This window comes from Lacerta agilis, chromosome 12, assembly GCF_009819535.1.
Source record: "Lacerta agilis isolate rLacAgi1 chromosome 12, rLacAgi1.pri, whole genome shotgun sequence".
Lineage (NCBI taxonomy): Eukaryota > Metazoa > Chordata > Lepidosauria > Squamata > Lacertidae > Lacerta > Lacerta agilis.
The window spans coordinates 37,693,973-37,719,040 of NC_046323.1; the positions used below are offsets into that span (position 1 = coordinate 37,693,973).

At 40.9% G+C, this 25,068-nt stretch overlaps 1 protein-coding gene across 1 annotated transcript in view; it reads right to left on the reverse strand.

Annotated features, from left to right (window-relative positions):
• Positions 1 to 24,282, reverse strand: part of ARMC4 (armadillo repeat containing 4) — a 77,739-nt gene extending 53,457 nt beyond the window's left edge. Inside the window, exons 1-10 of the mRNA XM_033165354.1 lie at positions 24,109 to 24,282; positions 22,439 to 22,690; positions 20,665 to 20,822; positions 20,153 to 20,348; positions 18,957 to 19,063; positions 18,524 to 18,660; positions 17,410 to 17,526; positions 8,687 to 8,901; positions 7,060 to 7,161; positions 4,053 to 4,197 (exon numbers count right to left, since the gene is read on the reverse strand). Coding sequence (XP_033021245.1) covers positions 4,053 to 4,197; positions 7,060 to 7,161; positions 8,687 to 8,901; positions 17,410 to 17,526; positions 18,524 to 18,660; positions 18,957 to 19,063; positions 20,153 to 20,348; positions 20,665 to 20,822; positions 22,439 to 22,662 — 1,401 coding nt within the window. The 5' untranslated portion in view covers positions 22,663 to 22,690; positions 24,109 to 24,282. The remainder of the gene's footprint in view (positions 1 to 4,052; positions 4,198 to 7,059; positions 7,162 to 8,686; positions 8,902 to 17,409; positions 17,527 to 18,523; positions 18,661 to 18,956; positions 19,064 to 20,152; positions 20,349 to 20,664; positions 20,823 to 22,438; positions 22,691 to 24,108) is intronic.
• Positions 24,283 to 25,068: the final 786 nt, after the last annotated feature.

Sequence of the window (25,068 nt, forward strand, 5' to 3'; positions counted from 1 at the left end):
TAATTGGAATGCCTAGCTAATTTTGTACCTCTTGCCTAAAAGAACAGATTGGACCAGCCTGGATAGCTCAGTTGGTTAGAGCATGGCACTGATAACACCAAGGTTGAGGGTTTGATTCCCATATGCGACAGCTGCATACAGAGGTTTGGATGAGATGATCTTCAAGGTCCCTTCCAACTCTACAATTCAATGATTCAATGAGATTTCTCAACACTTAGTTCAAGGCCCTGGCTTGGGTGTCCCATTTGTCAGCAATGGCAGTGGCCAGGAAACAGGGAAGGGGGCAGTGGAGCCCAATATGTCATTTTAGGCAGGCAGAGATCCATCTGGTGTGCCAGGGTTTTGGAGATCCCATTGTCTCTCATCATCCTCATGCCATGAGCCCATGAATGGCCATGCTCAAAGTAAGTTCACCAAATTAAATAGAAATTGGAGGAAAGATCAGTTAAAAATTAATACATCTGCCTGCCAACAGGTGTATAGGTGGGTTTTTTTTAATACACATGCAACAGGGAGAGGGGAAATCAAGTAGAAGTGTAGAGTAATCCATCACAAGCAGTTAATCAGAGTAAGCATCGCTGGAAGAAATAACTAATCAATTATGAAATCAATTAGCAAAGAAGAATTAATTCCAGAGGCAGCAGGTGTTAAAACACCGCAGGGAAAGTTAGGGAAGAAAGCAGACAAGGAGTCTGAGGTGGAAGGGTTGGAATTAACACAACAGTATATTCTGAACTACAAATGGCAATGAAAACTATTGAGTAAAAGACACACAACAACAACAACAACAACAACAACAACAACAACAACAACCACTACCACCCTAGAACTTCACATAGAAAAAACAGTAAAATAAGGCCAGAAGTGACCAAGTGATTAAAAGCTCTTCTTCAAGGAAGGGCAGAAAAAATGAGCTGTCACTGAAGACAAGAGGCAACTCAGAAGCCTCAGAGAGTGATGGTACTTTTCTACCTATCAAGCAAGTGGAAGCATAATGATATCCCCCTAGGTGGTGTCCTAGTGGCCTCTGGAGAACCCTTTGTCTCCCATCATCCTCACACCATGAGCCTATGAAATCCTCATGGCATGCTTGTATCATGTTTCCTGCAACTAGCAAGTGTGTGTATGGCACAATAATAGTACTCCGACCACCTGTCTCCTAGATCCTTGCCCATCCTGGCTTATAAAAGCTAGCCGGGAAGGGCTGGGCGATGGGCTCTGCGCGGTGGTGAATGCTTCCCTCTGCGAGGGAATCTTTCCAGACCCGCTGAAAGAGGCGGTCATTAAACCGCTTCTTAAAAAAACATCTCTAGACCCGGCCAATATGGCCAACTATCGCCCAGTCTCAAATTTACCATTCTTGGGCAAGGTGATTGAGCGGGTGGTTGCTGAACAACTCCAAGCACGCCTGGAAGATGCGGACCATTTGGATCCCTTCCAATCAGGATTCAGGCCTCATCATGGGACTGAAACTGCCTTGGTCGCGCTGGTTGATGATCTCCGGCGGGCTAGGGACAAAGGTGAGAGCTGTTTCCTGGTTCTGCTGGATCTCTCAGCGGCCTTTGACACCATCGACCATAACATCCTTCTGGACCGGCTAGAGGGGTTTGGAGCTGGGGGCACTGTTATACAGTGGTTCCGCTCTTTCCTCCTGGGCCGTGTTCAGAAAGTGGTGGTGGGGGATGAGTGTTCAGACCCCTGGGCTCTCACTTGTGGGGTGCCTCAGGGTTCTGTCCTCTCCCCCATGCTTTTTAATATCTATATGAAGCCGCTGGGAGAGATCATCAGGGGGTTTGGGTTGGGTGTTCATCAATATGCAGATGACACCCAGCTCTACCTCTCTTTTAAATCAGAACCAGTGAAGGCGGTGAAGGTCCTGTGTGAGTGCCTGGAGGCTGTTGGAGGATGGATGGCGGCTAACAGATTGAGGTTGAATCCTGACAAGACAGAAGTACTGTTTTTGGGGGACAGGAGGCGGGCGGGTGTGGGGGACTCCCTGGTCCTGAATGGGGTAACTGTGCCCCTGAAGGACCAGGTGCGCAGCCTGGGAGTCATTTTGGACTCACAGCTGTCCATGGAAGCGCAGGTTAATTCTGTGTCCAGGGCGGCTGTCTACCAGCTCCATCTGGTACGCAGGCTGAGACCCTACCTGCCCGCAGACTGTCTTGTCAGAGTGGTGCATGCTCTGGTTATCTCCCGCTTGGACTACTGCAATGCGCTCTACGTGGGGCTACCTTTGAAGGTGACCCGGAAACTGCAATTAATCCAGAATGCGGCAGCTAGACTGGTGACTGGGAGTGGCCGCCGGGACCACATAACACCGGTCCTGAGAGATCTGCATTGGCTCCCAGTACGTTTCCGAGCACAATTCAAAGTGTTGGTGTTGACCTTTAAAGCCCTAAACGGCCTCGGTCCTGTATACCTGAAGGAGCGTCTCCACCCCCATCATTCAGCCCGGACACTGAGATCCAGCGCCGAGGGCCTTCTGGCGGTTCCCTCACTGCGAGAAGCAAAACTACAGGGAACCAGGCAGAGGGCCTTCTCGGTAGTGGCGCCCGCCCTGTGGAACGCCCTCCCGTCAGAAGTAAAGGGAATAAACAACTACCTGACATTCAGAAAACACCTAAAGGCAGCCCTGTTTAGGGAAGTTTTTAATTTGTGACTCTGTATTGTATTTTGATATTTGTTGGAGGCCGCCCAGAGTGGCTGGGGAGACCCGGCCAGATGGGCGGGGTATAAATAATAAATTATTATTATTATTATTATTATTACTCCTGTGTGTTACTTGATAGTTTAAGAACACAGATTTGCAATAACCATCTAATGCTAGTTTATGTTTCTTCATACTTCTGTCATAGTCAAGCAGAAGCGTTCTGGAATTAATTATATATGCTTTATCTGTATAGACCAAGTCTGCTCTTCTTCCTAGTCTTCTAGACAAGAAATGGGAGATAAAATGCCATGCTCTTTAAATTTAATAGAAATTCTTACATGGCGTTTTCATATGTATGTCATAGATAACATAGGAAAGTGAAAATAAATTGAGGGTCTTCCATTTTAAAACAAAGCACAGTAAATTGTTTGGTTTTTCATTATAGCTACAAAACTGATACTGTGTGTCACTGAGATTTATGCTGTTGTTGTTTTGCTCTTGTTCAGATCCTTGCTTGCACAAAGATTACATGTCTGCTCCTGGATTTCTGCATTTTCTTTCATCTTCAGAGGCAAAAATGAATATAGCTCCACATGACTATATTTTTTTGCCCATTGCAGCAAATCTCAAGTTTGTATAACTATGATGGAAGAAAACAAACCCATGAGGATAAAGAGCTTCAATCTGAGTGAATCTTGTACAAAGCTGCATACAGTCCTATTTATTACTCATTCTCCAAATGTGGATACTCATGTAGACAAAACAGCACCATCCATGCACAACAGAGATGTTACCAGCAGACCTGGGAGAATTTTCAAGTTTTTCAGAACTCCAAATACATAGCGGGGGAAACCCCAAACAGCCCAATAAAAACGGAGCATGCTCAGTGGCCATGGAATGCTAACAGACTGCTGGGCAGAGGACAGAAAACTGGGAGGTGAGAGGGTAATTGAGTATCCTGAGATGGCATGGCTGGCTGGCTGGCTGGCATTCTGACTAGAAATTTGTTGCTGATCCCACTGGTATATTTTGATGTCAAAGTCAATGCATTTTTTTAATGTCAAAGTCAATGCATTTTCTCTCGCTCTGGATTAGCAAACTGTGGACACAATCCTCAGTCTGCTGCACTGAAACAGCCTTGCTATTCCACTCAGATTCAGCATGCATACCAGTGGAGCATGATTGATGCTGCGATCACAGCCATCTGTTTGGAGTAAAAATGGAACTGCAGGTACTCCTAAAAAATAAACAAGTTAAAGGTTCCAAAAGAGAAAAATGGTGCAATTTGAATAGCAACATGGCAGAAAAGAAACAAACTGGAATGAAGTTTCGTATTCAGTTAGAACACAAACATAATTTTATTATTTGCAGCCTTCTAAATAAAAGTTAGTTTGTTTACCTTTATATATTTCACCAATTTTTGAATTTGCCAATATTCCGATGGCAAATCAGTGTTAATCTCCTGGTGGCGTTCAGGTTGTTCATCTTCCTCTTCACTCTCTGAGGAACTTTCACTAACATCTTCACTCTTTGCTGGAAGCTTACTAAACAAAAATAAAATAAAACCACTTACATTACAGGTGGGTAGCCGTGTTGGTCTGCCATAGTCAAAACAAAATCGAAAATTCTTTCTAGTAGCACCTTAGAGACCAACTGAGTTTGTTCCTGGTATGAGCTTTCGTGTGCATGCACACTTCTTCAGATACACTGAAACAGAAGTCACCAGATCCTTAAATATAGTGGGGGAGTGGGGAGGGGTATTACTCAGAAGGGTGGTGGGAATGGGTGATAGGCTGATAAGTGTGGAAAACCAGTTGATGACTCTAAACGGCTGCAATTAGTCTTGCAGGGAAAGGCAAGGGGTGAGATGGCTAAAGATGGCTTTGTTATGTATAATGAGATAAGAATCCAATGTCTTTGTTCAAACCAGGTTTCTCCATGGTTTTAAGTTTGGTGATTAGTTGCAATTCAGCCACTTCTCTTTCCAGTCTATTTCTGAAATTTCTTTGTATTAAGACAGCTACTTTGAGATCTTTTATAGAATGTCCTGGGAGATTGAAGTGTTCTCCTACTGGTTTCTCTGTCTTGTGATTCCTGATATCAGATTTATGTCCGTTTATCCTTTGGCGTAGGGTTTGGCCTGTTTGTCCAATTGAAGGGCACTGTTGGCATTTGATTGCATACACAATGTTGGAAGATGAGCAATTAAATAGTCCTGAGATGGTGTGTTTGATGTTGTTGGGACCAGTAATGGTGTTATCCGGGTTTATGTGGCAGCAAAGTTGGCATCTGGGTTTATTGCAGGCTCTGGTACCAGTGTCCATGTTGGGTCCTGTTTTTGTATTATTGTGGGTGAGGAGCTGTTTGAGATTGGGTGGCTGTTTGTATGCGATGAAGGGTCTTCCTCCCAGAGCTTGAGAAAGAGAACTGTCATTGTCTAGGAGAGGTTGTAGATCTCTGATGATGCGTTGTACTGTTTTAACTTGGGAGCTGTATGTGATGACTAGTGGTGTTCTGTTATTTTCTTTTTTGGGTCTGTCTTGCAGCAAGTTCTCTCTGGGTATCAGTCTGGCTCTGTCGATCTGTTGTTTAACTTCATCAGGTGGATATTTTAGTTCTAAAAAGGTTTGCTGTAGATCTCTTAGGTGAGAGTCTCTGTCTGTAGAGTTGGAACAGATGCGGCTGTAACGTAGGGCCTGGCTATATACAATGGATTGTTTGGTATGTTTGGGATGGTAGCTAGAAGCATGTAGATATGTTTGTCGATCAGTTGGTTTACGGTATAAGGTAAACCAACTGACCGACAAACATATGAGCTAATGTAAGCTCATACCACTTACATTAGATATTATGGACAGATAGATGAAAATCTACCAGACAGTTCTGGTGTACAACTTCATTCCAATCTGGTTTACAGAGAGCCCTTATGCATGCCACACTGAAATGGTAATCTGCATAAAATGCATATTAGCAACCTTTCATGTAGTCATACAGGCACTGTTTATTATAATCGTAAAACTAGTTTAGCTGTTGCAACACTTGTTATTATTATGATTTATTAAATTTGCATACCACCTCCATCCATAAATTTCAGGGCGGTTCACGACATAAAAAATGCAAGCTAATAAAACACAAAATACCTAATAGAAACAAAAGCAAACCAATAACACACACCGCCACACACACTTCATTCTGAGGACTTAAGTACCACATAACCAAAACACTTAAACATGCATCATCTCTGCAACACTTAATAACAGTCCAGTAAGGTATACTTCATATACCAAGCTGAAGCCGAGACAGGCTGGCTTAGCATCTGAGCTCATGCTCTGAAAGACAAACTAGACGTAGGTTGGGGACACACAGAGTGTCTCCTCACAATTTTTGTTTTTACTTTATTGCAGCATTGGGAGGTTCCCACATGCCATTTCTTTCCAGTCAACTTTCCCTACCCAAGCAGCTTTTCTCTTACATAGAGGGGGGGGGCAGGGAATACATGGACACAGTATCATTTTTTTGTGTGCATTTAGAACAGCACACTGAGGTGGGCAGAATCTTTCCTGGGAAAAGAGTCTGCAAGCGAAAATGTTAAGTACACTCCCCCCCCCCAAATACCCATCTGCTCCACTAATATTATGTTATAGCTGTTTTATAATGAAGTTGGCTAGTTTCAATAACTAACTTCATTATATTATGTATACACAATCCACTGTTGTGTCCCACACAGGGTAGGGGATATCTATTTATTTAACATCAAAATTATTTGTTTCGACCCATATTATTATTTCATGTTGAGGAACTCTCTGAAAATGAAAGAAAGAATGTGACTGACTATGACATCTCTTGGAAGGGAGGCGTTCATTTGCTTTTCAGATTTTGATACCAGATCAGTCCCACAGCATTAAATAAAATAAGAGACACGGGGAAGAGATTACAAAAAAATAAAAATAAAAACTCGCCTGGAAGGGATACTTAAATTCCAAGAGCAAAGCCTTTAAAAAAACACACCAATCTGTCCCTGTACCCTGGTTAAGAAATGTGAGCTAAGGAACTGTCTGTTAAGAGCCAAGTTATTGGTACAGTAAGCCAAGCAATCATCTCCTCTCTGACCATGATTGGAAAAATGGTAGCAGATGCAAGTATGAGACAATTCTGCCAGAACCAACAGGTTTATATTTTCAGCTTGGGAGTTCCCTCTTCGGTCATGCACAGGAGTCGGAATAACCAAAGAACTTTCCATTTCAATAACAACCGAAGAGTCTCAGTTGATGATAGCACAGTCTAGTTTAGACTATTTGATTAGATTTTTTGCTAATTTGAGGTGCTGATATCACATACAGTAGTTAGCTTGCTGGGATTAATTTTTTTCATTCAAGGAAGAGGGAAATAACACAGAGATTACATACCCTTTACCAGAACCGGGAGATGTTGCTCCGGTTCTTTTCTTGCCTTCTGGAGGGGTCATTTTCATTTCCTTTTCATCCTTGCTTTCTTTCTTTGCTTTGCCCCTAAATATTTAATTTTTGTTTGTTAATACGACATTCAACTTTATTGTGAATACATCATAAATGTGTGTGTACATTTATATCTGGAAAATTAATTTGATCAATCAAATAGAATTAAATTGTTTAATGCCACCATAAAGGCCAAAAGATAACCTGTTTTTAAAGATATAATATTCCCTGCCTCAGGATGTCTTTACAAATTAGCAAGAAGGGCTGCTGAATTTTAACATGTTGCTCACAATTTAATGCACATTTAAATGTGCACTGAGTCTAATGATTTCAATGGACCTGATTACACTAAATTTTTTATTGGCCCATGGTCATGATATTTAGTATGAAAACACTCAGTTGCACTTTTTCTTCTTTTTTCCAGCAGTTTTCGCAACAATGCACGATATATATACCGTGTTTCTCCTAAAATAAGACACCGTCTTATGTTTTTTTTCGCTCAACAAAACACAGTATGGCTTATTTTCAGGGGATGTCTTATTTTAACCGCGTCGCATCGGTACGCTGCATAGCCACGCCTCTCCAGGCTGTTTTAATGGGAGGTACCATGTCACTATGGCTTATTTTCGGGGTATGGCTTATTTTTGGGGAACGGCTTATATTTCGCAAATGCATAGAAATCCTGCTATGGCTTATTTTATGGCTATGTCTTATTTTAGGAGAAACAGGGTATATATATCCCATTGATGTTTTGTCTTCTCTTGAAAAAATTTTTTTTTACCAATGATCTGCTCTTGTATTACACTCGTTAAGAAAAATACAAAACATTGCGCAATTAGAAAAACTAATTAGTTTTTAAAACCTCAAAATTATTTAAAGGCCCCCCCCATTAATACAATTGCAGTGTGAGGGTGGGGCAAGAAATTAAATAAAGATTTGGACATCAAGGAGAGAGTGCAGTCCAGAAACCTACTGAACTACGGGGAACCTGCAGATATGGACAATAACAGCATCCAGCAATGAGCCTAAGACCTTCTGTTCTGACCATGACTTGGTTTGGCCTTGGTAGTTGGGCCATTTTGTGTGTGTGTGTGTGTGTGTGTGTGCACACTATCACAGCAGGGTTGAAAATCACACACATGGGCAATCACAGTAAACCTCCTGGAATAAAACATGTTTTTTAAAAAAATAAATAAAAGCAAAACAAAAATGTAGGACTATTTAACACTACGTACAGCATTTTCCTTCAAGCTGGGCAAGTGAGAGAATTCTCCCTGTGCCAGTACTACTGACCACAGATGCAAGCTGATTGTACTGAATAATTTGGAAAGAGAACAATGAAATTCTGAGAAAAGGACCATAGATACTGCATTACTGGGAAGTAGTATTTCCTTAAAATACCAAAATATTTCCTTAATATATATTTATTTCCTTATATATATGGGTGTTGCCCAGATCTTTTTAAAATAATACTTGAACTTTGATGTGTGTGTGGGGGGGTGTTAAAACCACATAGTGCTAATTATTTCTTTTAAACCATTAATTTTAATTGACAATATATGTCAAAAGAATTACATACTCTCGGGAACCAGGCATGCTCTTCCACTTAAGAGATGGTTCTAATTTCTTGCTCTCAGTAGGCTTGATTTTTACATGAGGACTCTTAGGCTTCTCATATACATTCTTTTCTGCATAGTCGTAAAACTTTTGGGGTTGGCCATAATCATCTGCCTCAACCGCTTCCATATGTTGATAATGTTTTTCATACTTTGGTTCATCAAAAAAAGTATACTTCTAATAAGAGATGAAAATATTTGAGGGGAGGGGGGAGAACATCACATTTCCACATGAATAAAACATGCTGAAAAATTTGCAAGCTAAAGGAAATCTAGGAAGATTGGTTTTATAGGGTTTTTTTTCTGTTGGCATATGAAAAATTCCAGCATTCCTCCCGGTTTACAAAAGGGAAAAAATAATACAACCTCCCTATTAATCAACACAAGCTTAAAAAAATTAAAAAATTACATTTTTAAAAAGAAAAGATTATGATTGGCAAAATCTCAAAATGGCAACATCTAATATTGGCTTACTAACTAAACATTCTGATACAAATATCACAAGTTATTAAGAATTAATTTATGTAGATTAATATCCAGTTTTACAATGCATAGTGGCTCACGTGAGTAAAATATAAGGAATACATTCAAAACAATACACTTGAAACAAAGCAAAACAAAAACAGCAGAGGATTCAGCTGGAGCAGAAGCCCAGTGCAGCTGGTGCCAGAGAACTGTCTTGCAGGGTCCTTGAGAACAACGACAATTTTTCCTCCTAGTGAACAAGCCTAGGAGGCATGGGAAATTTACCAAGTGCAACTCAGAAGAAACGTTACGGAAAAGGTTTAAAAGAAATTAAATTCTTAAGGGGCATTAACTATTAAACAATATATAGTGCATTGCCATTGGAATGGACACTGAAAAATGTAAAAAATGGAAAACCTCTAGTAAAGAAAGCCCACACATGTTTCATATTACGTATTTTTTAATTTATGTTGTAGGCCGCCCAGGATATATCGATGAAGGGTGGTTTATTGATGATGATATTATTACAGTCGTACCTCGGCTCCCGGCGATCAAAAACCGGAAGTGACTGTTCCGGTTTTCGAACGTTTTTTGGAATGCCGAACGTCTGGCATGGCTTCCGCTATTGTTTCCGGCGCGCCTGCGCAATCATGAACCAATCGGAAGCCACGCCTTGTTCTCTGAATGTTTCAAAAGTCGAATGGACTTCCAGAACGGATTCTGTTCAACTTCCAATGTACGACTGTATTATTATTATTATTATTCCTAATATACACCTATATTAAAAACACAACTGGAAATAGCAAGTTAGAGTCTCCATATGGGGAAGGCAATTTACACCATATTTGATTACAACCCCCCCCCCCAGCCTATACTAGATTTGGGAAGTGTTTGGCCTTCCAGATGTTGGTCAGCCCCCATCAGCCTCAGGCAGCATGGCCAATGGTCAGGTTTGATGGTAGCTGTAGTTCAACATCAGGAAGATCACCGCCTATACTAGGCACAGGCAAACTTGGCCCTCCAGATGTTTTGGGACTACAACTCCCATCATCCCTAGCTAACAGGACCAGTGGTCAGGGATGATGGGAGTTGTAGTCCCAAAACATCTGGAGGGCCGAGTTTGCCTATGCCTGGCCAACACAGTAGTTGGATGATCATACATTGGCTTAACAAGTCAAAAAATCACAATAAACCACAATAATCTGCACCAACAGCAGCCTATTCACAGCACGCCTTTCAGGATACAAGACTGTTTGCAAGTAGCATTAAACTACTTTTTAAAAAATACCCACAATAAGCATTAATAATTTTTTTAATGTATATAAACAAGTCTTGTGCTTGTGCTCACAGCCCCTTCCCTCCTCACTTCTCAGCATGCTTCACTTATGCTAGGATGTCTTCAATTAGCCATAATCTCCCATCGCATCAGAAACCAAGTTCAGGGGGGGGGAAGCCAGGATTTTAAACCATATTTTGAAGTTGGTTTAGGGGCTTGGCTTGTTCCAAACTTGGTGATGATATTCTGTAATGGGAAACTAAGTTTAACTGAAGGCTTCCTGGTTTAACTTCAGCACAGCAAGAAATATGGGAAGCAGCGGCATCTTCACAAACGAGCTAGTGAGAACTCTGTAAAACGCAGTGACCGAGGACTAAGTAAAATGTGATGTGAGACACATGTGCTACCATATCTACCAACAGCCAAATGGTTTCCTCTCCACGTTGACTATTTCTGGGGAGTCTTCCGATATTGGCAAAAGGAACCATATTTCCTGGCACTGGAAAACTAATTAAATAATAATAATAATAATAATAATAATAATAATTCTGAAAATCTATAAAATACTCTGCCTGTTTTTAGTTTTCAAACCTTTCCCCCACAAAACTACATTATACTATTTATTGTGTTTTATTGGATTTCCTATCCCATCTAATATGCCATTATATATCTGTAAAGGAGATGCTTAAATACTTCCTAATGTTGAGTTACTGGGCTGCATGGACCTCCCTTCCTGGAAAATGACCTTGTCTGGGAATTGAATCCACAATCTTTCCCTCAGAGTCTAAGTAAAAAACATGAATTTACCATAACAATAACAATTTTTTGCAAGGATTTTGACTACTGAGAAGACAGTCACTACTGCAGTCTCTATTTTAAAAAATTAAAAACAGAAAAAGAAAATATGTAGGCATCCAGAATTTTAGACTCTAACATGCAACATAAAAGGAAAAAGAGAATACAAAGGGAAAAATGGAGAAAAATAAACCAGGTATATTATCCATCTCTTGCAGTGACAGCTAGAAAAAAAACAAGAATGATCTGTCAATAAAGTAAGGGAAGGGACAGGCTTTAATTACTGGCTTCCTCTCATGATATTTTTCTTCTCTTTTTGTGCGCAGAAGTGCTATTTTACTATAAAAAATTGTGTGTGAGGGGGTTCTTTTCAAGAAACAAATTAAAGCACTCCTACCTCTGCCAGTATAGAAACCAACACCAAGACAATTAAGAGAACCTATTCTAGGGTCAATAAACATGCTATTAATTACTCATATTCCATCCACATTCATCAGAATACAATATACGTGGAAACTGAACAAAGGAGGTTCTTAGGTAAAGGCACGTTTATAAACCACAAAAGCACACCCACCCATTCACATCTGCAACTGTGTTTCATTGTTTCCAAAAGCTACAAATCAGATATGAATAAATATGGGGTGACAATATACAAAACACAGAAATGCAGCAGCTGATAATTATGTCTTCTGGATGCTTCGTCAAAGGAGGACTAGTGGGAAGCGATGGATGGCTCTTGTGCCTTGCTTATGGTAGCCTTATGCTTTCTGGGGATTTGTTAATTTCAGTTAGGTCTAATTTCCCTTTTTTCACATGGAGGTAATTAAAGTTTTCTCACTGCAATTTCATTTATGTTTAACGTACAACACTTTTATTTTGCTAATAACAATTCATCTTTTTCACTTTGTTTTATATATTAGTACTATATTCCATTTAACCTGTGAGGACTGGAATGAATGCATCGCATACTGTTTCTAAAGGAACTCAGTAAGCAGGCATGTTGGAAGAATCCATAGACAATACACCATCAAGAGAATTTGCTTCTGTTCACGTTATTCATTATTGTTCTTCTCACATAGAAAGAAGTGATCTCTTGTTATCCATTGACTTTATCTGCGGTTTTTAATTAAAGCCTGAGGATATCAAGCTGTCCAACAGTAAAACTTGTTTACTGAAAACATTTAAAGCACTTTTTCAGCAGATGCATACACATGGCTATTTGCTGTATAAAATACAGATTTAAGAAATAAAATGTTGCACTACAAAAAGTACTTGTATAAAAGGCATTAAGAGTGCCTGTGAAATGTTTAATATGCCCACAGGAAACCATACAATCCAGGACATAAGTGGCAGCATAGCAGGGTGGCAAACTATCCTTTCCTGAGACCAGAGTGTACAAAAATGAGACAGAATTAAGTTTATCATGTACTGTAAAATCAAGACAGTGAGGTTGCAATCCTAATCTCACTTATCCAGGATAGATCCCAACTGAATTCAATGCGGCATTTTTTTAGTGTACACATTTAGGATCACAGCCACAGATGGCTTTGCAATTGGCCATTAGCTAATTCATTAACTTTGTCTCTAAGCTGCCACAAGAGTCTTTGTTGATTTTGCTGCAAAATACTAACAGGGCTACTACGCCTCTGGAAATTCATTAACTTTGAAAAGGAACACACAGGGAAAGTGTTTAATTTGTAAATAACAGTTGATGTCCGAGATACGCTACGCATATTTCTGCATCGGTGGGTGACAAAACAGAATGAACACTTGTGCAAAATAAAGCAATTGCAGCAAAATGGAAAATACCGGATGAATGAGAAAATGAATGTCAGAGTGGACTGAGGCATGCTTGTACATCCTTATCAACAAGTAGGATTATTTTGAAAATATCCAGCCATTTTTGAGCTGCTCTTGTTTGCAATTAATGTGTTCAATTACAGTAATTAATTTCATTTCCAGTCAGATCCCTTGTCATCTTTTCCCCTAGGAAATAAAGCAAAAGACCCACTGGAAAGTTATATTTTTGCTCTGGTTTCTGCAAGTTTTATTTGGTCAGCCAGGGGAGGTGTAGCCAGATGATAACCCTGCACTTTCTTTTTTTCAAGTTTGTGCAGGGTTGACATCAAAGGTGTCCTTACATAAGTGACAGGCATACTGTGCTCATGGAAGACCTATTTTAACCTTGTCCCGGGCTTCCCAATTTGGCCCACAAAACTGTTTTTCTCTAAGCCAAACCCACCTGCCTCTCAAATGATATCATGGCTGCAAAGGAACTATCAGAAGCATTCCAGTGGGCACCTGGTTGTTCCTCTGCAAGCAGGGCCAAAGACAAGTCTTGAAAGATTTATTCCAATCAAATCTTTGGTTAAGTATGGGAGCCCTTCGGTTTCAAGCATTTCAAAATTGAATGATGCAGCTGGGGGCAGGGACAGAGAGAGAACCTCAATACTCTGCAGTCATACTTTTCAGTCATGCCCCCTTATTACAGTTCCTATTTCTTGTAGAGGGCAAAGGAGGCACCAAAATTTAGTTTCCCCCGTCCTCCCAAGACTGCACAGTGCAGTATACCACTTTGTTCCTTAAAGAGTACTCTTGTACACATAAGCAGTGGCAATCTGAATGCACAAATCACACTCACTGGATCAACTCAGATTAGTCTGATGCATATGTAACTGGGCAAACAGCTGCAGTTTTTAAAATCAGGATCAATAAATCTTGAAACGGAGTCCTCCCAACACTCAGAAAGGTAATAGATATTCTCCAGAGCATGGAAAATTTCAGACTAAGAGAATCTACAGCACAGAAGATGAGATTTTTAAGACTCCAAAAGGTCTCTCTTCTTCCTGTTCCTCTTAAATTGCATGAAATGTGCAAACAGGAGGCAGTTTTCCTACCATATGCTGTAAAGCAAAATTATTCCAGACCTCACATGGTGGAGTGACTCTCTGTATTTCTGGTCAACACCATATATAACTCTTAAATGTGTTGGGCTTCAACAATAAACAGCTCTTTCCCACTGTAATACTATCTCCTTCTTAATTTTTTTTTAATGTTCAATAGGAATTTAAAGCAGACTTAGCAGAAGCATTAGCTTCTCTGTCTTTTCTCACCAGTAATCCAAGCACCAGCCTCCCAGTGCCTGAAAGTATAAAGGCTAGTGTTTCTGGATATATATATATATATATATATATATATAGCACAGACATATATTCCATTTATACCAGGTTAACTGTCTGCAAAGAAACCAGAGACTGAATTCTAATTTTGCGATACTGGTGAGAATCCCCAGCATCTCCTCAAACACCTACAGCTTCCCGAAGAGAAAGCATAACTACTGAATTACTTTTAAGTTGGCACTGTGGATATACTGAGAACCTCGGGCTCTGTTCAGGCAAAAAGAGAAGATGGGACTCTAGATGGATTTTAAAAAAATATATAGCTCTAATGAAAGCAAACAGGATTGCCAGTTGCTTACCAAACATTCAGCGTATGCTAGATTTGGCCGAGTATTTGGCCGAATATTACTTATCTTACAAAAACTGTCAAGTGTTATTGGAAAGCCAAGGCAATTCTGAATGAATTATCTAGGCAACTAGTTGTTGCCTGCGTTTTCTTTACTTTAAAAATGCCCCTGGATTATATCTGGGAGATCCCAGTTTAATAAGGAAACAATATTGTCTTTGGTAAAATGGAGAGTCCAAATCTTAAATTTCTCCTATGATTAAATATTGAAAAATACAGTTTTCAGGAACCAAATTTCAATTTAAATAGACTCTATATTTAAAGCAAATTTGTGGTTTTCATATCCTGCCATAAACCACTGAGTACAATGTTTCAGGATTCTTTAATTTATATCTGTTTACTGCAGCCTTGTGTTGTACTGAATGATGTCCCCAAATACAACAGCAGTTTTTAGGGGGTGGAACTATGGAGGGAATGACAGCTAGGAGCCCGGTGTTCATGAGCATAACACCCTGTTGAACCTGGCCATTAAAAAAAATAAAACCTTAAAATGGTTCCCCCACCACCACCAAACCGAAGTCATTGAAAACCTGAAAACAATAGTCTGCTAGAAGAACTATGTGACACTGTTAATTATAACCACTGTGTGAATTTTACTCTAAGGAATAAAATGTGTTTCTTATCCAGAGTAGCCAGGAATACTTAAATTTTGGAACTACTTAGCACGGTGGTAACACATGCTGTGTGAGCTGGAAACACCCCGACTGTGTCTGACGTTTAAACCAAAGACAATTCTTGTAAAAGGAGAAATATTTCTTTTATTCAAATCATAAGGGGCAAAGCTAAAAAGAGGAATGGTTCTGATCATTTAATGCACTGTCAAAGACAGTTGACCTTTTTCATTAAAATACGATATTTTCCTGCTTTAAGAATTGGACGTCTGCTCAAAGAGAAACCATGTGTATGACTCTAAAGGAAGAGCAGCAGCTATTTGCCAATTGCTGCAATCCTAGGCTTGCTTGCTAACATCCATGGAAATAAGTTGATATAGCTTCCAAAGAAATGTGCTTAGGATCTGGGTGAAAAGTCCAGAATCAATGCAATGTATATTGGCAGATGTCCAGGCTTACAAAAGAGAGACCCCCTTCAACAACTTGTTTATCTGACCTACACATGCATACACCGCCTTTGTCGATTTAGGGAAAACTGATGGAAGAGAAGCCGTCGCCACTGCAGACAGAGACATGCCCACAGAGTGTCCTTGTTGATACTTGTCCCTGTCTCGCTCTATCTAGAGCTCTGGTGGAGCACGTTCAGCCTCTCCCTAGCCAGCCTTGTGTGTGCCTGTGAGTTAGGTGTCCCATGTGGCACGAACCAAGCTGGTGAAAAGCTGCTTGGCCTCTCCTAGAGCAACCGCTCCCCACTCACCCCAGCCCCCTTCCTTCCATGAGCAGCGAAGGCCCCCAATGCTTGGAGCCAGACACCTCATTTGCCACTTCTTGCTTCCTGGGCTGGGGTGGCTCCCAAAGGTGAGAGACCCACCCCCAAGGTGTGGAAGTCAGGGAGAGGGGAGTGGCAGTGCAGACTTGAAGGCAAAAACTGTAGATCTGGCAACATCTTTAGGAAGACTTACAGAGAGAGGCAGGCAAAGTTTCTACCAAAAACTGCCCTGTGAGAAGAGTCTTTTTCTTAACGTGATATTCTTTATTCTGTTTTATTTTTTATTTTTTAAAAAGGAATTAAATGTTACTTGTAGGCTGCCTTAGAAAGACTTGTCTTCTGAAATATGGGATGTAAATAATTGTAATAAGGATACCGGTAATCAAACATTTTTCAGTGCACAAAATCCCAGCAATTTTTCCCCAATAAGCCACAATAAGCCTTTGACCAGGAGTCAGTAAACTTTTTCAGCAGGGGGCCGGTCCACTGTCCCTCAGACCTTGTGGGGGGCCAAACTGTATTTGGGGGGATGAACAAATTCCTATGCCCCACAAATAACCCAGAGGTGCCTTTTAAATAAAAGTACACATCCTACTCATGTAAAAATACGCTGATTCCCGGACCGTCGACAGGCCAGATTTAGAAGGCGATTGGGCCGGATCCGGCCCCCGGGCCTTAGTTTGCCTACCCATGCCTTTGACTAAGGCTAAGTATATTAAATCTAAAGAGCTCTTTTCCTGCTCTCACCTTCTTTAGTTGGAAGTCAAGGGACTCTATTACACACTTAGGTAACGATTACTTTTTAGAATTGTTTGTATAACTTGCAGTTCTACTATTTTGAACACTGTGCTTTTATCCTATGCTTTTGGAAACTCAGATTTCATTCATAATGCAAAATAAAACCAGCTGAATTCTGGAAAAAGGTATATAGAAACAGATAAGTCACTAAGACTTCAATCCTATACCCATGTACTTTGAAGCAAACCCCAACGAACAACTATAAAATATGTGATTGCATGGTAAAACCTATTTCCATATCCCTGTAAGCCAATCATTTCTATTTTTTGTGTTTCTGTGTATGTGCTGCTACCACCTCGGGGTGTTGTTGCTGCTGTTGTTTTACAATCAGTGTATAAATTTTATGGAAAAATAAACAAATACCACCCTAAACATAAAAACAATTCAGCTGTCTATCTCTGCAAACTGTTATGGCAGGTTATTGGGGAGAAAGTCTGAAATGCATACCTGTTTAGCCATGTTTTCTACAAATGTTGCTGATCTTTCCCTTAAAAATGTGACAAGATCTTTGTATATGTCACTCATTCTCTCGTAATTGATTTCATCCCTCTCTTTTTCCCTTCCCTGTAAAAAAGGAGTAGCATGCAGTAGGTGAAATAAGCATTAAAACATCTGTGGGCTGAGTTAATTGGGTATTTGAAAACCTCCCTAAAGAAAAGGTGGAAATTACTCATGTTGGATAGCATGACGTGGACCTTTAAACACGGGAGAGCATTAGTTTGACATACACATTCTCAACTGTTTGGAAATATAAGGCTAAATAGATGAGTCACTGAGCACTTTCTTTGGTACAGTCCCTTTTCAACCTGTGTAAAGGGTTAAGCAGAAATAAGGTAAAGGTAAAGGTACCCCTGACCGTTAGGTCCAGTCACAGATGACTCTGGGGTTGCGGCGCTCATCTCGCTCTATAGGCCGAGGGAGCTGGTGTTTGTCCGCAGACAGCTTCCGGGTCATGTGGCCAGCATGACTAAGCCACTTCTGGTGAACCAGAGCAGCGCATGAAAACGCCGTTTACCTTCCCGCCGGAGTGGTACCTATTTATCTTCTTGCACTTTGATGTCCTTTCAAACTGCTAGGTGGGCAGGAGCTGGGACCGAGCAACGGGAGCTCACCCCATCGCGGGGATTTGAACCGCCGACCTTCCAATCGGCAAGCCCTAGGCTCTGTGGTTTAACCCACAGCGCCACCCGTGTCAAAAAGCAGAAGTACTAGCATCTAAATGAGGGTTTCTCAATCTTTTTTAAAATCTATGCCCCCCACTTTAGCTAACATAAAAATCCCAAGGCCCCCCCTTCAAACATGGCTCCCCTAATTATTTTATTGAAATTTTGTGACTTTTTTTTTTTACTTATATTGTACATATTTTTTGGGAAACATTCCGCCTCTCCCAAGTTTGTCATATGCCCCCTGGTTGAGAAACAGTGATCTGGGTTAACTGACCTGTTCCCATGTTTGGTTCGGAACTGGCTGCTCATAAACAAATGCAACTTATCTGAGATTTTGGCATGTTCTTAACTATAAATGTCATCAAGGTTTACTCTTGAATCTAAGTATTACTTACTCCATTTAAAAATACTCCTGCCGTGCTGCAAGTGACGTACATAAGATCTGTGTCAACTGGTTTAATGGCCAAATAGCAAATTTCTCCATGGACTTGTCTCCAAGGTGGGGCACGGCATCCATTTGAAAATTCATAGTCTGTAATCAAACAGCAATGTTTGGCCCATATCTGTGATGTATACGACTAGCAAAGAGGCATGAAATCATTTTATTAAAATAGTAAATATTGTTAGTATGAAGAGTGAAATCCTGAGATATTTCATCAGTCACTTTGGAGCCCCTAAAGAAGGACATGAGGGCAAAGGCAGAGTGAAATTCCTGCTTAATGGGTGCTGATAAGCCATCTGACAATGTAGGTGCTAATATACTAGCCTATATTTTCAATGACTGTGCAATTATAAAGACATGATATGGATAAAAAGTAGAGTTTGGACCTGATATATATTCCAGTGATTCAAGGACTGCATCTTCTTTCGCTCCTGAGAAACGCTTAAGCAGTTCTATTTCATTTTTCACAACAGCTGGAGTTAACCTCACTTCTCTGTAATTAGAATAAATGAATTATATTCTAATAGTCAAGCAGATATTTATAGTATTAATGGGAAAGAAAGGAAATGTTGGGTTTTTCTTAAACCAAGGCTTCCAAATGGACAATATAACAAACAAGGCCATTCAGATATTGCAACCAGGTCACTAGTGACAGTATTGTTGTTCTTAAATTTATTCACATTTTTTCTCAGAAAGGGCAAATCTGGATTTAATGGAAAGTTTGAGTTCGTATAGGTTTTGTGTGGCCTTGAGCACAATATACTGCTCTCTCAATTCTGTGGATCTCTACAGCTGGCATTCAGAGTCATACTGTTCCTCAAACTGTAGATAATATACAGTGGTACCTCGCAAGACGAATGCCTCGCGAAACGAAAAACCCGCTAGACGAAAGGGTTTTGCGATCGCAGTGGTGACTCGCAAGACGACATTTTCTATGGCCGTTTTTCGCAAGACGAAAACGTTTTGTGATTTATTTATTTTTGCACCGCCGTTTCAATGCAAGCCGCGCTTCGCAAGACGACATTCTCGCAAGACGAAGCGACTCGCGGAACGAATTAATTTCGTCTTCCAAGGCACCACTGTATAACCAGCATTAGTAGCCATTGATAGCCTTATCATACATGAATTTGTCAAATCCCTTTCTAAAGCTGTCCAAGGCCTCTACTGTATCATGTGGGAGTGGATTCAGTTGTTCAGAAATAATTCATTTTGTCTATCCTAAACTTATCTTAAGATCATAGCCACGTGCACATATTTGTACTGCAAGATTATAGAAAACATTAAAAATATTTTCATACCTTTTATTTTTGCATACCTGAACAAATCCCTTTCAAATCACTTGGGTTTCAAATTAATAAAGTTAAGTGTAAAACCGTCTTTGCTAAAACCAGTGTTTTTCTGAGGGTACGCAAGGGAATGCAGTACCAGCACCTTCCCCCCTCCCCCCATGTTAAAAGTGTGGCACTTACTGTAACATCTTACATAAAGTAAGCCTGAATGAGAGGTTTAGGTTTAGGTTTTGGCATGATAAAGTGGAATATATAGAGAGAGGGGGGGGGAATACTATCTGAAATACACTCACTGTGAAATCTGTTTTAAAGAGCTATTAAGTAGTTGCATATCCAGTTGCTGGAGAAGTAAGGAAATCTTCATTTTCATTTCATTATCAGAAGCCTCTTCTTTTTTCATTTTGTCTAGTAAACGAATCATGGACAAATCCTCTCCTTCAATTGTCCCATAACCAGGGCCAAGAATTTTCACAATGGGATCTCTATTTGCTGTGAAGAATTCATAGTAGTGTAAGAAATTCAGATAAACATCACACAAGGAAGTTAACAGGGTAAGTTCACATGAAATAACTTTGCACGAATAGCATATGGTAATGTTTTAAATAGGCCTAAAGGTTACTCAATTTTAACATAGTTTCTGACTTTACACAAAGATAACTATGGGATTCCTCTCACAGTTAGTCACTGTCATACTTTATATTATTTTTAAGGCAGGAAAAAGGCAAAACATGGATGGGGTAAGAAAAACTACATCCTTGTATGGTTGAGAAGCTTCCAATTGTGTGGGCTAATAAGTCTTGAATACCTTCAAGGCATGCCCGAGTTTCTTTTAGCCGTTTTTCTCCAGCCACATGTAGCAAACGAGACAGTTGCGCAAAACTGCGAACGCTGATAGCTGATCCTTTGAGCAGGAGCAGTGGCTGCCCATCTTTGTCTAATTCTTGAGACTTAGCTGTTTTTTCACTGGTAGAACAAAACAACAACTTAATATGCAAGAATTCACAACAACTGCAATATTTTTTAACAGACCACTCCTATGAAAACAATTTTATAATAAAGCATACATAGCATTGGGGGAAAACTGCCAGAGAGATCTAAAGTTGCAATATGAACAATGGGGAAAAGGGACATTGAAAAGATTTAAACTTATCCCCACCCCAGTTCACCTTCACACAAACCATGTAGGTTGAGGGGGGGGGAGGCCTTCCTATGTGATAGCACATGCTCTTCTCCTTCCAGTCTTTGAAAATATTTCCAGAGACAATGTCAGCTTTAATTGTATGTTTGTAAATCGCTGAGATGTTACAGGTATTCACTTGGCAGCTGTAATACAGCAATTGCTAGTAAGATACTCACCATTATGATTGCGGGGAAGGGGGGGACATAAGAGAGGACTCATGTATTAACACTTGGAAGCACAATATATATGTGTCTGGCATATTATCTGAAGAAGGTTATATGGAGGCCTCTCAGGGACATGCTCTGTCCTCATCTCAGCAGTGTCTCAAATGCACAACACTTCACTTTTCGCATGGGAGTGAGACCAGGTTTCAAATCCCCACTTGGCCACTGGGTGACCTGGGGCCAGTCACTGCCTCTTGGCCCAACTAACCTATTTCACAAGGTTGTGGGGATTAAATGATGATGAGCAGAAAACTATGCATGCCACCTTGAAATTCTTGGAGAAAAAAGTGGACTATAAATGCAATAAATAAGATGCCTAGTCACTTATATCAGAGATAACAAAAGAGATTTGCTTGGGAATACCTTAAGGGCAAAGGTTAAACATGCATCTTGCCCCATTCCCCATGATTCCTGTTTCCTAGGAGGTGTGTGTTTTCCCTTTCCTAGCGGTCTTGTACATTCCAGTTGACTTTTCCACAGAATGTAATGGGAATGAAACCCATTGGTATCTGCATAATTTGGCTAGTCCAGTCTGGGTTGCACCTCTCTTCTTTCTACCATATAAGTCTACCAAGGAACTGTGGTTTACTGTGACATACAAGTCAGGCCACTGCATCTCCTGGATGTACTGTACACGATACAAAAAATGCAAGAGTGGTGCAAGTTGTTCGAAAAGAATGTAGTAGGAGTATTCAAGAGGCAGAGGGATTAAAACTTGCTTCTGACAATGCTTTCTATCCTTCTACAGTCATTCTTCTTCAGGACCTCTTTAATATGCATGCCTGGTCAGAGCATCAGAAAACATAGGTGCCTATGGGTACAACAGACCCAAAGTGCTTAACATTGGTTGGAATATGCCCTTTGCTATTACTACAAGAATTGGTGAGCTTTCGTCACCATGAATCTATGCACAGGCTTGTGAAATCTATTGAATTCCGGGCAGTGTGAAAATGTAAGTGCAAAGTAGTAGGAGGAGGCTCCAAAGGAGTGGAATGGGAAGTTACAAATCACAACATAATGTTTTCCATTCTGCCTACTTCTTACAGCATCTATACTTGGAAAGCAAGAAATGTTGATATGTGATAAAGGAGTGATAAAGAACAATAACCTTAATGGGCAGGCTTCACTTTTTATACTTACATTATTTCAGAAATGGTCATTGACCTTGGTCTTACCTGACTTCATAGCCTGACTCAAACATTGAAGGCTCTAGTTTTGTCTGCCATTCAAGTGGTTCCTTAAAGACAAAGGCAGCTTCTTGAGGATGTTTGTTGCTAAAGCTTTCCGTAAACTTAATGATTTCATTCAAAAGTGATTCATTCAGTGGTGTGATTTCCAATGTTCCTTTTCCAGAACCGGCAGCAGTCCACTGAGCTGCTCTTGTCAATGCTACTCCCATGGCGTACGGTCAACCCAGTGTCCTTTCCCTTCACAAATGAATACATAAAGCAAAAACTTAGCAATATATTTTGTATATAGAACTACACCAGGGTCCAATGAAGATAAGATTTCACTGTTGCAGCAAAAATGCAAGGTAAGGTGGCAGTCTAAAGGCAGGGTGGACAAAGCCATGCACATCTCCTATCATGCAATCCTCTCAAAACTACTTACTACTAGATTTTATAAAAGCAGTAATTCCTAGTCCTGCAGAATCCCAGCACACTCTGTAAAGGGTATTGATAGTTGTAAGAGAGAATTTTAGCCCATACAGCGTTTCTCAGCTACACTTGTACACGTTTCTCCTGGCTCAATTCCCTCTTCCATACAGTTTGTCAACACACAGGTCTGCTCTCTTTTGCACCTAATGCACAAGATGTCATTACCACACAACAGCAGTGAGGTTGGTTACTGATAGGCTTGCCATACGTCAGGAAAATTACTGACATGTCCCAGCTTTCGGGTGTAAAAATGGCATCAGGCGGGAATATTGCCAAATTGACAAAATGTCAGGGAAAACCCAGATGTATGGCAATGCAATGGAAAAAGCAGTGGAAACAGCTCCAAAACCTCCCCTATTTGGGGGGGGGGGAAGCAACTTTACAGGTTTCAGGAATTTTACTTTTTGAAATATGGCAACCCAAGTTACTGAACTTCAGGTTGAGCTGGGAACTGAACATGGGTCTTCCCATTCTAAAGCTTTATTAAAAAGGTAAGAAAACCCAGCACTTGTTATAGCAAAGTACAATCAAGCATTGAATTCAGCCACTGGGAACTGATAATGAAAGTGGGCAAAATGTAAGTCACCACCACACAAAAAAAACCTATTTGTAGGGGGTTCCATCTCAAAATTATCCAACAACTTAATCTTCAACTAGTGGGTCAGGACCTACTGCTGGGTCACAACTGGCCGAAGGCCGGTTCATAACAAGAACACCACCCCCTAAAATAAACAGCAAATCAAGTGTAATTAAGAAGAGGATCCCCAAACACATGTTGCGTTGGGGCAAAAGCTCTCTCCGGGTCTGAAAAGGCTGAAGATGATCACTGCTCTAAATACCAGCCAATCTCTTTAGGACTGTCAAGGATCAGCATTCAGAAAAGAAGCTTTGCAAATATATAAATATAACCATAATGAGCAAAAGAAGATAAAGGACTAGTAACAATAAAATTATAAGCAGTAACCTAGAATTTCGTTCTCTACGCTTGTTGCTTCATAGCACGATGCAGTTGCTGGAAATTTTATGGCTATGGTTTTCTGGTTTAGCTAAAAAGGACAGGGGATGATGATGGATGCAAGAGCCCAGTTGCGAAACGGGCGCCCCCTAAGCATCCCACCCTCCCACCCAATAACATACCCGTCACTGACCGAGGGAAAAGGGGTGCTGAGCAGCCCCCGCTTGGATACCTTCAGGAAGATGAGGAACAGTTATATAAATGCACACACATAAGTATCTATGGCCACACAGTCCCAGTCCTCCTTATCCCGGGCTGAGCTGGATCCGCGGAGGCCCTTCGGGGACAGCAGCCCCGCGACCTGAACCAGAAACAAGGAGGGGGCACCGAGCCCGAGGCTCCCTCGCCGCCCCGCGTTAACCGACCGGCCGAGCCGAGGCGCTTCCGGATTCTTCCGCTGCTACCCTAGCAGGTGCCGCCGCCGCCGCCGCCGGGAAACAAGCGCGGCGTGGTTGCCATGGAGACCGGAGGGACCAGAGGCTTCCTGTTGCTAGGAGATTCCCGTCAACAAAGGCAGGCGCCTCCTTCACTGCCATCCCTTGGCGGGGGGGGGGGTTCCTCCTAGAAGCACCGCCCTCCCAAAGGGGAGGGACGCATCTGTGGCAACGTGGGGGTCCCTTTCCTCGACTGGCTGCCTGAGACGTCAATCGTCTCGCCGATGCACCCTCCCCGCCAACCACGCGGCGCGCGCGCACACACACACTCGCTGTATACTACAGGGAATCTCACAGCTGTGTTTTATTTTTGTTTTGAGGGGGTGGCCACCTTTTTACTTGGCTAACAGGTAAAATGCTTGCTTAAAAAGTCAAATCGTCACCACTGGTGGCGCGTTTTTGAATTCATAATTTTATTATTCCCCACCCCCCAAAAGAGAACATAATTACAAACCAGTTACAGCAACAGCAACCATAAAATTTTCCAAGTGTTTCAAAGATTGAAGTACCACAGGGATATATTTCACCATGCATTGTCCCAATAAGAATACTTACTCTTTATAACATTTTTTTACTATTCACATTCAGGCTATTCATATTTGGGTGGGAAAAACATCAATGTATATACTGAGGGGTTGTTTTTTTCAAGGTATACAAAACCGACAGTGAAATTGGGATTAGACTAATTTATATTGTAT